Source organism: Ovis aries, chromosome X (genome assembly GCF_016772045.2).
Source record: "Ovis aries strain OAR_USU_Benz2616 breed Rambouillet chromosome X, ARS-UI_Ramb_v3.0, whole genome shotgun sequence".
NCBI lineage: Eukaryota > Metazoa > Chordata > Mammalia > Artiodactyla > Bovidae > Ovis > Ovis aries.
Window position 1 is genome coordinate 15,917,265 of NC_056080.1, and position 14,456 is coordinate 15,931,720.

The 14,456-nt window shown below is 40.6% G+C and overlaps 1 protein-coding gene across 3 annotated transcripts in view; it reads left to right on the top strand.

The window, feature by feature from the left end:
* Positions 1–14,456, top strand: part of NHS (NHS actin remodeling regulator) — a 343,496-nt gene that overhangs the window by 293,648 nt on the left and 35,392 nt on the right. For all 3 annotated transcript variants that reach the window (XM_015104813.4, XM_042242434.2, XM_060407382.1), the window contains exon 3: positions 3,381–3,514. In XM_015104813.4, coding sequence (XP_014960299.3) covers positions 3,381–3,514 — 134 coding nt within the window. The remainder of the gene's footprint in view (positions 1–3,380; positions 3,515–14,456) is intronic.

The following is a 14,456-nucleotide window of genomic DNA, read 5'->3' on the forward strand; positions in this document are numbered from 1 at the left end:
AGCCACTATGGAGAACAGTATGAAAGTTCCTTAAAATAGAACTCTAAAAATAGAGTTACCATATGATCCAGAAATCCCACTCCTGGACATATACCTGGAAAAAACTATAATTCAAAAAGGTACTTGCACTGCTGTGTTCATAGCAGCACTGTTCACAGTAGCCAAGACATGGAAACAGCATAAGAGTTCATCAATAGACAGATGGATGAAGGAGATGTGGAATATATACAATGGGGTATTACCCAGCAATGAAAAAAGAATGAAATATTGCAGCAACATGCATGGACCTAGAGATGATCATACTAAGTCAGAGAAAGAGAAATATCTCTTCTCACTTATATGTGGAATCTAAAAAAAAAAAAAAATCCACTTATTTACCAAACAGAAATAGACTTGTAGACATAGAAAACAAACTTGTGGTTACCAAAGGGGGATGGATAAATTAAGAGTATGGGATTAACAGATACCCAGCACTATATATAAAATAAACTAACATCACGGATTTACCTGTATAGCACAGGGAACGATATTCAGTATCTTATAACAGAAAGGAATCTGAAGCTGTATGCCTGAAACTAGCACAATATTGTAAATCTACTATATATAATAAAGGATTCCCTGGTGGCTCAGATGGTAAAGCGTCTGCCTGCAATGCAGGAGACCCGGGTTGAATCCCTGGGTCGGGAAGATCCCCTGGAGAAGGAAATGGCAATCCACTCCAGTACTCTTGCCTGGAAAATCCCATGGACGGAGGAGTCTGTTGGGCTACAGTCCATGGGGTCGCAAAGAGTCGGACACGACTGAGTGAAACTAGCACAATGTTGTAAATCTACTATATATAAGAAACACTTTTTTATAAAGTCTTCCTGATGAACAGTGGCTCTGGAAGCAGATTAGCAAAGAGCACCTACATGGGGTTGAGGACTTTTCTCTGGTTGTGAATGGGAGTCAACATTTGTCTCAAGAACCCCAAGCAAAGGAAGATGAGTAATTCTGCCACATTCTCCTGGCAGACAAAGTTGGCAGTTGAGGCAGGGAGGCCCACAGACAGGCCAATCAGACATGGACAGAAATCAGAAGGCTCGAGAGTGCTCAGGTACCGGTTTAGAGTACAGCACACTGAATACAGCAAAGAAAGAAGGAGGTCAGCATTAGGGAGGCCAGTGTCAACTGGCAACAAGACCCAGAGAAGGGCCTAACAGCAAGGGTACAGTGAGGCCACTGACTCAGTACCCAGCCCATGGGAAAGATGGGGCTTTAGAGTACATTCTACAGTTACAAAAGCAGACCTTCATGAAAGCATCAATTTGTTCTTCCTTTCAGTCACTCCACAAACATTTACTGAAAATCCACTATATCACAGGCACAGCAGGGCACAGTGATGGAAAGCTGACTATAATCTCTGTTGTCCAGGAGCAGACTTCTATACAGAGGCAGACATACAGAGAGATCCTGACTTTTATCACTGCAATGACAGAGATGAAATGGGCCCTGGCACTACAGGGCCTTTAGAGAAAAGACACCTGACGCCACCTGAGAGGGTCAGTGTAGTTGGCTGTTTCCTAATATGGGTAAAGGGCTTCCCTGGTGGCTCAGTGGTAAAGAGTCTCCCTGCCAATGCAAGAGACGCAGGTTTGATCCCTGGGTCAGGAAAATCACCTGGAGAAGGAAATGGCACCTCACTCCAGTATTCTTACCTGGGAAATCCCATGGACAGAGGAGCCTGGAGGGCTACAGTCCATGGGGTAGCAAAGAGTTGGACACGACTAAGCAACTAAACAATACTGGGGAAAGAATACTGTCTTATGAGTAGCCAAATATTCTATATTATCAGTGTCCAAAGAATTACAATGTGATAAAATGTAATTATAACAAATACTGTCAAATGCCAGCAATCTTGCTCTGATGGGCAAGGTGTGTTTAGATCTCTTACAGGTCAAGGAGTGGTCATGAGCAGGGCCCTGGGGCCAAGTGTGTAGCAGTGATAGCTCGGCAATGACTTAGCCTCCCTGATCCATGTAGGCATCTGCACAAGAGGGACACTATCAGTGCCTGCTTCGTGCAATCGTCAAGATAATGCACCTACAAGCTTTTGCAAAGCATCTCTGATGCATGCCCATTGCCCAGCAAACACTGGGCATCACAATTATTATTGTAGATGTGCTGAGTAATGGCAGGTTTAAACAACAGAAGGCAATTTGTACCCTGGTCATATTGGGTGGGGGTCACAAGACTTTAGGCCCTGAGTGTGAATGTGGGCTGGGTTTTGGCAGGTAGTGCAGCCTTTGTCATGGCCAGTTTGTTGGTCAGGGTATGTTGGGTAGGCTCACCAAGATACCCAGAAAGCTAAACTGGGCTCCTAGTGTCCCTGTGATTCTTATTATGCAGTTAGGATCACTTCACCCCAGACATGGAAATTTCTTTTTTTTTCCCCAAAGTAGCTTTATTCCTAAATCAGACAGTTGTCACCATTGGGATTCCTTTGCTTCCTCTAGGAACCCAGGATTTGAAAACCATCTGGGTGTTGTGGGTGACAGGACTTAGATGGGTGCAATGGTATGCTGGCCACGGTCTCTTTAAAAAAAAATTAAGTAAGTAAGCATTAATTGCTCAGTCGTGCCTGACTCTTTGTGACCCCATGGACTGCAGCCCACCACGCTCCTCTGTCCATGGGATTTTCCAGGCAAGGATACTGGAGTGGGTTGCCATTTCCTTTTCCAGGGTATCTTCCCAAACCAGGGATCAAACCTGGGTCTCCTGCACTGCAGGCAGATTCTTTACCAACTGAGCTACAAGAGAAGCCCAAAAAATGTAGTAAAGAAATAAATGAATGAGGCCCTAATGTGTAGGACTCACCAATTTCTGTGATATAAATATTCCCACCATAGCCTATTTCAAGTTACTGACAATTTAAAAGCTGGCTTGCAAAATTCCTGAACGCCTAACTATCTGTGCCCCTGAGCCAATGTGAGCTGGCTCCATCATCCTCTGGATAGCTGTGAGCATCTATCCTTTCTCGCCCTGGGAGGCTCTGGCGTGTCTGTGCCTAGGTCCACTCCAGGACTCAGATCAGCAGATCTTGCACCACTATTCTAGATTTGTTTTTCTTGCTCATGTTGTTTTGAAACAAGCTGTGTTGAGACATATCAAACACAGTGATCCGTCTTGAGACGGACCCACTGAAATGTAGGCATCCAATTTCATATTACTATGAAGTAAAAGTTTAGTTCAGAACCATTCTGAAAATCTTATTTGGTATACACATGAGCTAGATTAGCAAAAACTCACTTTTTTCCAGCCTTTCGCTCATCCTCCCAAGGGGGAAAGAGAAATTGCAAATGCCAAGTGTGTTTCTATACTGTTGATTTTTCTGCTCCCAGAGCACCGGAGCCGGAGCGATCGTCGGGAGCAGAGAGCTGCTGCGCCCATCCCGGCAGCAGCCCCTCCACTGCCCGCCTACCCCCCAGCTCACAGCCAGAGGAGGCGCGAAGCCAAGGACCGGCACTTCTTAACGGTGAGCTGGGTGACCAAGCGGCCACCCTGTGCCTGCTCAGTGGGAAGTCTGAGTGGGTCTTGGGAGTCAGTGTCCCTTCTCTTACCAAAGGAGACTGGGCTCCCTGAAAGAGCTAGTTATGGGCATTTGACAACTGAATTTTTCCCCTTTTGTTTCTGAAAGGAATGCTTCTTTCTTTGGAATAGAGTGGGGATACAGATTTTTTTTCAGTTAATTGGCTGCACAATGCTGTAAAGCAGTAACAGTTAAGGACTCTAAGAGAAATTAGGAGTATGGGATTAAGACATATACAGTGCTATATATAAAAAAAGATAAACAGGATTTATTGCACAGTTTTGTTGTGTACCTGAAACTAACATGATATTGTAAAGTAACTATACTTTAATAAAAATAAAACCAGAGGGGAAAGTCCTTCAAATCCTAATTGTTCTGCATACAAGCTGAAAGATTTAGGGCTGGTTATTTACCTTCTTTGTCCTAAGCTCCCTCATCTGTAATATGGGGATATTAATAGTAGCTAGCTTATAGAGTTTGAGGGTTAAATGAGATATGGCATACAAAGATCTTAGCACAATGCCAAGCATAGAGCAAGACCTCAGTAAATGCTAATTGCTGCAACCACTACTATTGTTACTAGCCAGGTGATAGCATGGCTGTCTTGGTAGGGTGAACTGAGAAAGAACTTACGTGATGTGAAAAATTACTGTTTAAAGATGAATCATGTCATAATTTCATGCTTCCCCCATTCTACAAAGAAGGGTGTTCTGAGTAACCAGTTACTAGAGTGATATCACCACCACTGGTGATGTCAGCCTTGCCTGGGTGGGTGTGACTGTAACTCAGCTCAAGCCCCCAAGTATGGATCAGAGATGACGAAGCTGAGACCAGCTCAGAATACCTGGAAACACCATTACCCGAGGTGTGTCTTCTGAGGCCTCAGCAGGGATAGGTGAGCACTGTCTGCCATCATTGAGGTGAGGGACTGCTATTTCTGTGACCAAATCAGCCCACATAGCCTGCCTGAGTGGTTGGACTCCTGCGCCCTTGTCATGCCAGTGTGAGGCCCTAAGTCTAGAGAAGTTATAATAGTGTAGTGAGAGGTTGAGTTTTTAATTTGAAATTACGGTTGTATGTATGATTATAAACCCTGTACCCTTATGGCTTTTATAACATGCAAATTAGAATAAAAATATTTGGGTCACATGATGCCAGACACCCAGATGAGAACAGATTTCATCTAAATGACTCTCATGATATATCCAGATAAAACAATGAGTGATATTTAACAGTAGACAGACATTTTTCCTACCTGTGGCTAGACAGTAGGCTTCACATCCTTCAGGCTCATCAAATGTCTGCTAAGTGCCATGTCAAACCACACTGCTGCAATGCAGCTCAGGGACCAGAAAGGAAGGTAAGAGCCTCTGAGGGCTTTCCAGGTCTTTATATAGAACAGTTACACATGCTAGTGATGTGTCATAAAAGCCCCTACTTGACAAAAGTTCCTATTAAGCTCAAATCTGCTTGCTGAAGCATTTGCTTTTAATGAGGCATTTTCTGCATAAAAATGCTAAAAATATTTTTCCCATTCATTATAACATGTTTTGTGGCTCATTAAGTTTTTTTTTTTTTTTTGGCGGGGGGGAGGTAAGGGAGAAGATGTTAAGCGTTTACAGAAATGACATAAAAATATTACCCTTTGTCTTCATCTGCATAATTTTTAATAATGTCTAAATTTCAAAGCAAGAGTATAGGAAAAAGCTTAGACTAATGAATAGCAATGAGGGTACTTCATTTTCCCAATAGACATTAATAAGAGGTCATACTTATATAAAGCAGAAAATCTACCCATCTCAATGGTACTATTTAGTATATCTAAGTAATTTGGGAAAACTTTAACTGTTTCATTTGTTTGATTGAGTTTGGGTCACCATGGTCATTGGAAGATTTTCCATTCAAGTTGAATCCCTCAGACCTGGAGCTGACTCACAATAGAACACGGTTCTGTACATTATGCTTACAAAGGCCATATACTGCTGAAAGAGAAAAAGCTGTTGGTATAGGGATAAGAAATTTGTAGCCAAATTGCTAGACATACATTATCATAAATGGAAACTCTTCTTTCCTTTACAAGACTTTAGTTAAATCATTTTTTCCTTTAAAAAAGCATTCATACTGAGATTCTGATATATAATCATCCATAGTTCTACAAACTATTATACTGTACCTTGGTCATTAAAGACATGGACTGTGAAGCCAACTGCCTGGAATTGAAGACCAGCTCTGATATTTATGAGCTATGTGACCCTGAACAGCCAATCATTCAGTGTCTCAGGGATACTAAGAGCTAGTACCTCATAAGTCTGAAATAAGGATTGAATGTATTAATACATGTAAACAGTACCTGAAGCATAATAAGCACTTAATATGTATTAGACATCATCATCATTATTACAATTAGGCAGTCAAGTCCCTGAGGTTATCAGTGATACAGTGATACGACATGGGTCTAACTAGGTTTAAATCCCAGCTCTGTAAGCTGAAAATTCAAGGGGTATCTCCTAACTAAAGTCCACGTGGAAATTCTCCTTCAGCAAGGGTGGCAAAGGAGGTGATTTCAGGTCCAGAAAGTTTCTCAGGGGAATTCAACTAAACCTTCAAAGTCCAGATAATACCAATACTCTATAAGTTGTTCCAGCACATTGAAAATGAAGAACTTCACTATTTCTTTTATGAACTTTTGCTGAAGGTTTGATACTTAAACCTGATACAGATGGAAGGGAAGGTGGGAAGCAGGGAGAGTAAAAGGCAGGAAGGACAGACCAATATCAATTCATGATTACTGATGCAAAACTACTAAATTAGGACTTCCCTAGTGACACAGTGGATAAGAATCTGCCTGACAATGCAGGGGACACAGGTTTGATCTCTAGTCTGGGTAGATTCTACATGCCATGGAGCAGCTAAGCCTGTGTGCCACAATTAATAAGCCTGCGTGTCACAGCTACTGAAGCCTGTGTGTCCTAGAGCCCATGCTCTGCAACAGGAGAAGCCACCCCAATGAGAAGCCTGTGCACCTCAAGAAAGAGTAGCCCCTGCTTGCCACAACTAGAGAAAGCCCACACGCAGCAATGAAGACCCAGTGCAAAGCTAAAATAAATAAAATACATTTTAAAAAGTAAATTAACTTTGAGCAAACAGAGTACAGTATCACATTAAGAAATTAATATACCATGACTAAATGGGATTTATTCCAGGAATGGAAGGTAGGTTCAGTATTAGAAAATCTATTAGTATCATATACTGTGTTAATAGATCTAAGGAGGAAAAATCCATGATTACTTCCATAGATGATGGAAAGGCCTTTGATAAAATACAAGACCTATTCTTTATGAAGACTTGAGAAAATAGGAAGTGAGTGGTACTTCATTAACAGGATAAAATATCTCTGCCTTAGTCCTAAAGCCAATATGTTAGGGAAACATCAGAGGCATTTCTACTAAAATCAGGAACAAAGGAAGGATACTCACTATCTGGTACTAATTGGCATTATATTAGAGGGATTAATCCATGCAGTTAGACAAAATAGATCAATTACAGGTATAAGAATTGGTAAAGAAGAAGTAAACCTAGGTCTAGTTGCAGGTGATATGATGCTGTACCAGGAAGATTGTGGAGAATCAATGATAAAACTAATTTAAACAATAAAAGAATTCAGTACACTAGCAGGACATAAACACAAAAATCAATACCCTTCATTTATACAAATGAGAGACAATTAGATGGCCTGGTGCTATAGAAAATTCCATTTACAGCAGTAACAAAGAAGATTACTTAGAAATTAATTTTTCACAAATGTGCAAAACCTATATTGGAAAAACTTGAAAGCATTCCTAAAAGACACAAAATTAGACTTTCTCAAATGGAAGGACATCCCTTGTTCTTGTATAGAATGATTCAGCACCATAAACAAGTCAGTTCTAAGTTAACTTAGAAATTTAACACAATCCTTCAAAAACTTACTCATAAGCTTTCTTTTAAAAGGGGGTTAGATCCATTGATACTGAAGTCCTCATGGAGAAGCAAACATATAAGAACAGCTAGAGAAAATTCTGGCCAAGATAGCAGAGTAGAAAAACCCTGAGCTCACCTTCTCTCACAGCACACAAAAACCACAGCCATCTGCAGAACAACCATCTATGAAAAAGACCAAAACCTACCAGAAAAGATCTTTAACAACTAGAGACATATATATACATACATACATACATACATACATACATACATACATACATACATATATATATATATATATATATATATATATATATATATATATATATATAAAAGAAGGAACCACAACAAGATGGGTAGGAATGGATTTGTGATATAATTAAATCCCAGACCCCCAAGGTCAGTGACCCACAAACTGGAGAATACTTACATTGCAGAGTTTTTCCCTCAGGGGAGTTCTGAGTCCCACATCAGGCTCCCTAGCCCAGAGGTCCTGCAATGCTCTGGGAAGACAAGCCCCCAGAGCATTTGGCTTTGAAGGCCAGCAGGGTTTAACCACTCTTAAAGGACGCACACACGAAAACCTCATGCACACCAAGATCCAGGGCAAAAGCAGTAATTTCATAGGAGCCAGGGCCAGAGTTGAACACGACTGAAGCGACTTAGCAGCAGCAGCAGCAGGGCCAGAACCATCTGCTGGTCTTGAAGAGCCTCCCCGAGAGGTGGGGGCAGCTGTGGCTCATCCTGGGGACACAGACACTGGCAGCAGCCATATTTAGGAACTTATTCTACCCCATGGAAGTCAGTGCTGGCAGGTGCCATTAGCTCAGAAGCACCAAGCCGTGGCCTTACCCAGTGGCCTGTAGGCACCTGTTTTGGGGCATCTCAGGTCAAACAACTAACTGGATGGGGACACAGCCCCACCCATCAGCACATAGGCTGCCTAAAGACTTCATGAGCTCATGTGTGCTTAGTCACTCAGTCATGTCTGACTCTGCAACCCCACGGACTGTAACCTGCCAGGCTCCTCTGTCCATGGGGATTCTCCAGGCAAGAATACTGGAGTGGGTAGCCTTTTCCTTCTCCAGGAGATCTTCCCGACCTAGGGATTGAACCCAGGTCTCCCACATTGCAAGCGGATTCGTTACTGTCTGAGCTCATATGAACATGAGTTCATAGCCCCCTCTAGACACACCTCTAGGCATGGCCCTGCCCACCAGAGGGCCAAGACCCAGCTCCACCCACCAGTGGGCAGACACCAGATGCCAGAAAACCTAATTAAACCTAAGAGCTTTTGCACAGCAAAGGAAACTCTACATAAGATGAAAAAACAACCCTCAGAATGGCAGAAAATATTTTCAAACAAAGAAACTGACAAAATATGTCTCCAAAATATTATCTAAAATATTATCTCCAAAATATATAAGCAGCTCATGCAGCTCAATATCAAAACAACAAACAACCCAATCAAAAAATGGGTGAAAGAGTTAAATAGCCATTTCTCCAAAGAAGATGTACAGATGGCTAATAAACACATGAAAAGATGCTCAACATTGCTCTTTATTAGAGAAATGCAAATCAAAGCTACAATGAGGTATTACCTCACACTGATCAGAATGGCCATCATCAAAAAATTATACAAACAATTAATGCTGGAGAGCATGTAGAGAAAAGGGAACCCGCTTTGCACTGTTGGTGGGAATATAAATTGATACAACCACTCTGAAGAGCAGTATGGAGGCGCCTTAGAAAACTAAAAACAAAACTACCATATGACCCAGAATTCCCACTACTGGGCATATACCCTGAGAAAACCATAGTTTGAAAAGACACATGTACCCCAATGTTTGCTGCAACACTGTTTGCAATAGCCAGGACATAGAAGCAACCTAAATGTTCATTGACAGATAAATGCAATGAGATATGGTCCATATATACAATGGAGTATTACCCCTAAAAAGGAACAAACCTAGGTCATTTGTAGAGATGTGGATGAACCTAGAGTCTGTGATGCCGAGTGAGTAAATCAAAAAGAGTAAAACAAATATTGTATGTTAATGCATATATATGGACTCTAGAAAAATGGTACTGATCAACCTATCTGCAGGACAGGAATACAGACAAGAGAGAATGGATTTGTGGACATAAGATGAATTGAGAGGGTAACATATACACCACTGTGTGTAAAAAATAGATAACTAGTGGGAAGCTGCTGTGTAACACAGGGAGCTCAGTTTGGTGCTCGGTGATGACCTAGAGGGTGGGAGGGAGGCTCAAGAGGGAGGAGATATATGTATACATATAGCTCATTCACACTGTTGTACAGCAGAAACTAATATAACACTGTAAAGCAGTTATACTCCAATTGAAATAAATAAATAAAAGACACCACAGAAATAAAAAGGATGAGACTACTAGGGCTTCCCTTGTAGCTCAGTCGGTAAAGAATCTGCCTACAATACAGGAGACCCAGGTTTGATCCCTGGCTTGGGAAGATCCCCTGGAGAAGGAAATGGCACCCCACTCCAGTATTCTTGCCTGGAAAATCCCATGGACAGAGGGGCCTGGTGGGCTACAGTCCATAGGAACACAGGAGTCGGACACAACTTAACAACTAAACCAACAAAAGACTACTACAGACAACTATATGCCAATAAAATGGACAACCTAGAAGACACATGGACAAACCCTTAGAAAGGTACACTCTCCTAAGACTGAACCAGGAAGGAATAGAAAATATGAACAGACCAATTTCCAATAACGAAATTGAACCAATAATTTTAAAACTCACCCCCCCCCCATAAAAAAGTCCAGGGCTAGATGCCTTTACAGGTGAATTCACCAAACATTTAGAGAAAAGTTAAGACCTATCCTTCTCAAAATATTCCAAAAAATTGCAGAGGAAGGAATACTTCTCAACTCATTCTATCAGGCCAGTGTCACCACGATACCAGAACCAGACAGAGTTATCACAAAGAAAGAAAATTACAGACCAACATCACTGATGAACATAGATGCAAAAATCCTCAACAAAATGTTAACAATACAAATCCAACAATACGTTAAAAGGCTCATACTCCATGATCAAGTGAGATTTATCCCAGGGATAGAAGGATTTTTCAATATCCACAAATCAATCAATGTGACATACTACATTAACAAATATAAGAATAAAAACCATATGAGCACCCCAACAGATGTGGAAAAATCTTTTGATAAAGCTCAACATCCATTTATGATAAAAAAAAAAAATCCAGAAAGTGGGCATAGTGGTAACATAACTCCACTAAATAAAGGTCATACATGACAAACCCACAACTAACATCATGCCCAATGGTGAAAAGCTGAAAGCATTTCCTGTAAGATAAGGAACAAGGCAAGGATGGCCACTCTTGCCACTTTCATTCAACATCGTTTTGAAGTTCTACCCACAGCAATCAGATGAAAAAAAGGAACAAAAGGAATCCAAATTGGAAAGGAAGAAGTAAAACGCACTTTTTGCAGATGACATGATACTATACATAGAAAATCCTAAAGATGCCACCAGAAAAGTACTAGAGCTCATCAATGAATTTGGTACAAAATTAAAATAAAGAAATATGTTGTGCTTGTATACACTAATATAAACTATCAGAAACAGAAAATAAGGAAACCCACTTACCATTGCATCAAAAAGAAAAAAAAAAAAAACCTAGTAATAAACCCACCCAAGGAGGTAAAAGACCTGTACTTGGAAAACTTTAAGACGTTAACGAAATAAACTGAAGACAACACAGATAGAAAGTACACCATGTTCTTAGACTGGAAGAATATTATTAAAATGATCATACTACCCAAGGCAATCTACACATTCAGTGCAAGGAGGGGAAAGAGTGAAAGCCACTCAGCCGTGTCCAGCTCCTTGCAACCAACTGTATAGTCCATGGAATTCTCCAGGCCAGAATACTGGAGTGGGTAGCCTTTCCTTTCTCCAGGGGATCTTCCCAACCCAGGGATCCAACCCAGGTCTTCTACATTGCAGGCAGATTCTTCACCAGCTAAGCCACAAGCAAAGCCCAAGAATACTGGAGTGGGTAGCCTATCCTTTCTCCAGTGGATCTTCCTGACCCAGGAATCAAACCGGGGTCTCCGGCATTGCAGGTGGATTCTTTACCAACTGAGTTATCAAAACACCAGTGGCATTTTTTTTTTCAAAAATTGAGAACAAATAATTTTAAAATTCATATGGAAACACAAAAGACCCTGAATAGTTGAAACAGTCTTGAGAAAGAAAAACAGAGCTGGAGGAATCATGCTCCCAGTCTTCAGCCTATACTACAAGGCTATAGTCATCAAAAAAAAAAAAAATATGGTACTGGTGCCAAGTACTGGCACATAGATCAACAAAACAGAATAGAGAGCCCAGAAATAAACCCATACACTTAAAATCAGTAATCTACAACAAAGGAGGCAAGAATATACAATGGAGAAAAGGTAGTCTCTTTAATAAGTGGTGCTGAGAAACCTAGACAGCTACATGTAAAAGAATTCTCTAACACCATATACAAAATAGGTTCAAAATGGATTCAAGATCTAAATGTAAGACCATATACTATAAAACTCCTAGAGGAAAACATAGACAGAACATTCTCTTTGACATAAATCACAGCAATATATTTTTTGATCCACCTCCTAAAGCAAAGGAAACATAAGCAAAAATAAACAAATGGGACCTAATTAAACTTAAAAGCTTTTACACAGCAAAGGAAACCATCAACAAAATGAAAAGATAACCTACTGAATGAGAGAAGATATTTGCAAATGATATGACCAATGAAAGGATCATATCTAAGAAATGTAAATGGCTCATACAGTATGGTAGAAACCAACACAATATTGTAAAGCAATTATCCTCCAGTTAAAACTAAACAGCTCATACAACTCAACATCAAAAAACCGAACAACCTGATTAACAAATGGGCAGAAGACTTGAATAGACATTTTTCCAAAAGGAAATGCAGATGGCCAACAGGCACATGAAAAGATGCTCAACATCACTAATTATTAGAGAAATGGAAATGAAAACTACAATGAGGATCACCTCACGCACATCAGAATGCCATAATCAAAAATATTATTTATTATAAATAATAAATGCAAGGCAGGGTCTGGAGAAAAAGGAACCCTCGAATACTTGGTGGGAATGTAAATTGGTGTCCCCACTGTGGAAAACAGTATGGTGATTTCTCTAAAAACTAAAAGTAGAACTATCATGCTGCTGCTAAGTCGCTTCAGTCGTGTCTGACTCTGTGCGACCCCATAGACAGAAGCACACCAGGCTCCCCCATCCCTGGGATTCTCCAGGCAAGAACACTGGAGTGGGTTGCCATTTCCTTCTCCAATGCATGAAAGTGAAAAGTGAAAGTGAAGTCGCTCAGTTGTATCCAACTCTTAGCAACCCCATGGACTGCAGCCTACCAGGCTTCACTGTCCATGGGATTTTCCAGGCAAGAGTACTGGAGTGAGGTGCCATCGCCTTCTCCAAACTACCATATGACCCAGCAGTTCCACTCCAGGGCATATATCTGGAAAAAACAACCCCAAAACACTAATTCAGAAATGTATACACACCCCAGTGTTCATAGCAGCATTATTTACAATTGCCAAGATATGGAAGCAAGCTAAATGTCATCAACAGATGAATAGATAAAGAAGATATGGTGCATGTGGGTGTATAATGGAATAGTACTCAGCCATAAAAATAAAATTTTGCCATTTCCAGCAACATGGATGGATTTGGAAGGAAATGGCAACCGACTCCAGTATTCTTGCCTGGAGAATCCCATGGATGGAGGAGCCTGGTGGGCTACAGTCCACGGGGTCGCAAAGAGTCAGACATGACTGAGCGACTTCACTCACTCACTCATGCTAAATTAAATAAATCAGACAGAGAAAGACAAATACTGTATGATAATCACCTATACGTGGAAACTAAAAAGCAACAAACTAGCGAATAAAACAAAAAAAAAGCAGCAGAAGCAGAGATAGAGAGATCAAACCAGTGGTTACCATAAGGAGAGGGAAGAGGGGAGGGGTAACATAGGTTATTATGGGGTTATATGAAATTGTGCATGTGAAACCTCTGAAAATTGCAAAGCACTATAGAATTTAAAGACTCATTCAATGATCCAAAGAGATGATAGGGGGTGGGAGGTGGGAGGGGGGGTTCATGTTTGGGAACTCATGTACACCCATGGTGGATTCATATCAATGTATGGCAAAACCAATACAGTATTTTAAAGTAAAAAAGTAAAAATAAAAATTTTTAAAAAAAGTCTATTAAAAAAAGGAATAGCCAGTAAAACCCTGAAGAAAAGACACCTATAAGGGGGGACTAGCCCTAACAGATATTAAAATATCTTTAAAGCCTAAATACACTGAATTACAACACTGTGATACTGGCACAAATATACCAGTGGAATAGAATACAAATTCCAGAGATGGACCCAAGTATATATGAAAATATCTGATAGAGGTAATATCGCTAAACATTGAGGCAAAAAGATAGAGTTGTAATTTTTTTTTAATGATGCTTGAACAACTGGGTAGCCACTTGTTGAAGAAAAAAATTGTTATCAGAATTTCTCAAGCTCGACACTACTGACATTTTGAGTCAGATCATTTTTTGCTGTGGGAGTTAGTCTATGCACTGTAGGATGTTTAGAAGCATCCTTGGCCTCTATACACTAGATGTCAGGAGCACTCCTTCCCCTAGTTTTGACAACCTGAAATGTCTTCAGACACTGTTACTTCGCCCCTGGTTGAGAACCATTTAATTAGAGTTATACTTCACACCTTATACAAGATTGAACTCCAAAGGGATCAGAGACCTAGACATAAAAAAATGCAACCATACAAGTACTGTTACAGAGTAGGAGTGAATTATTCT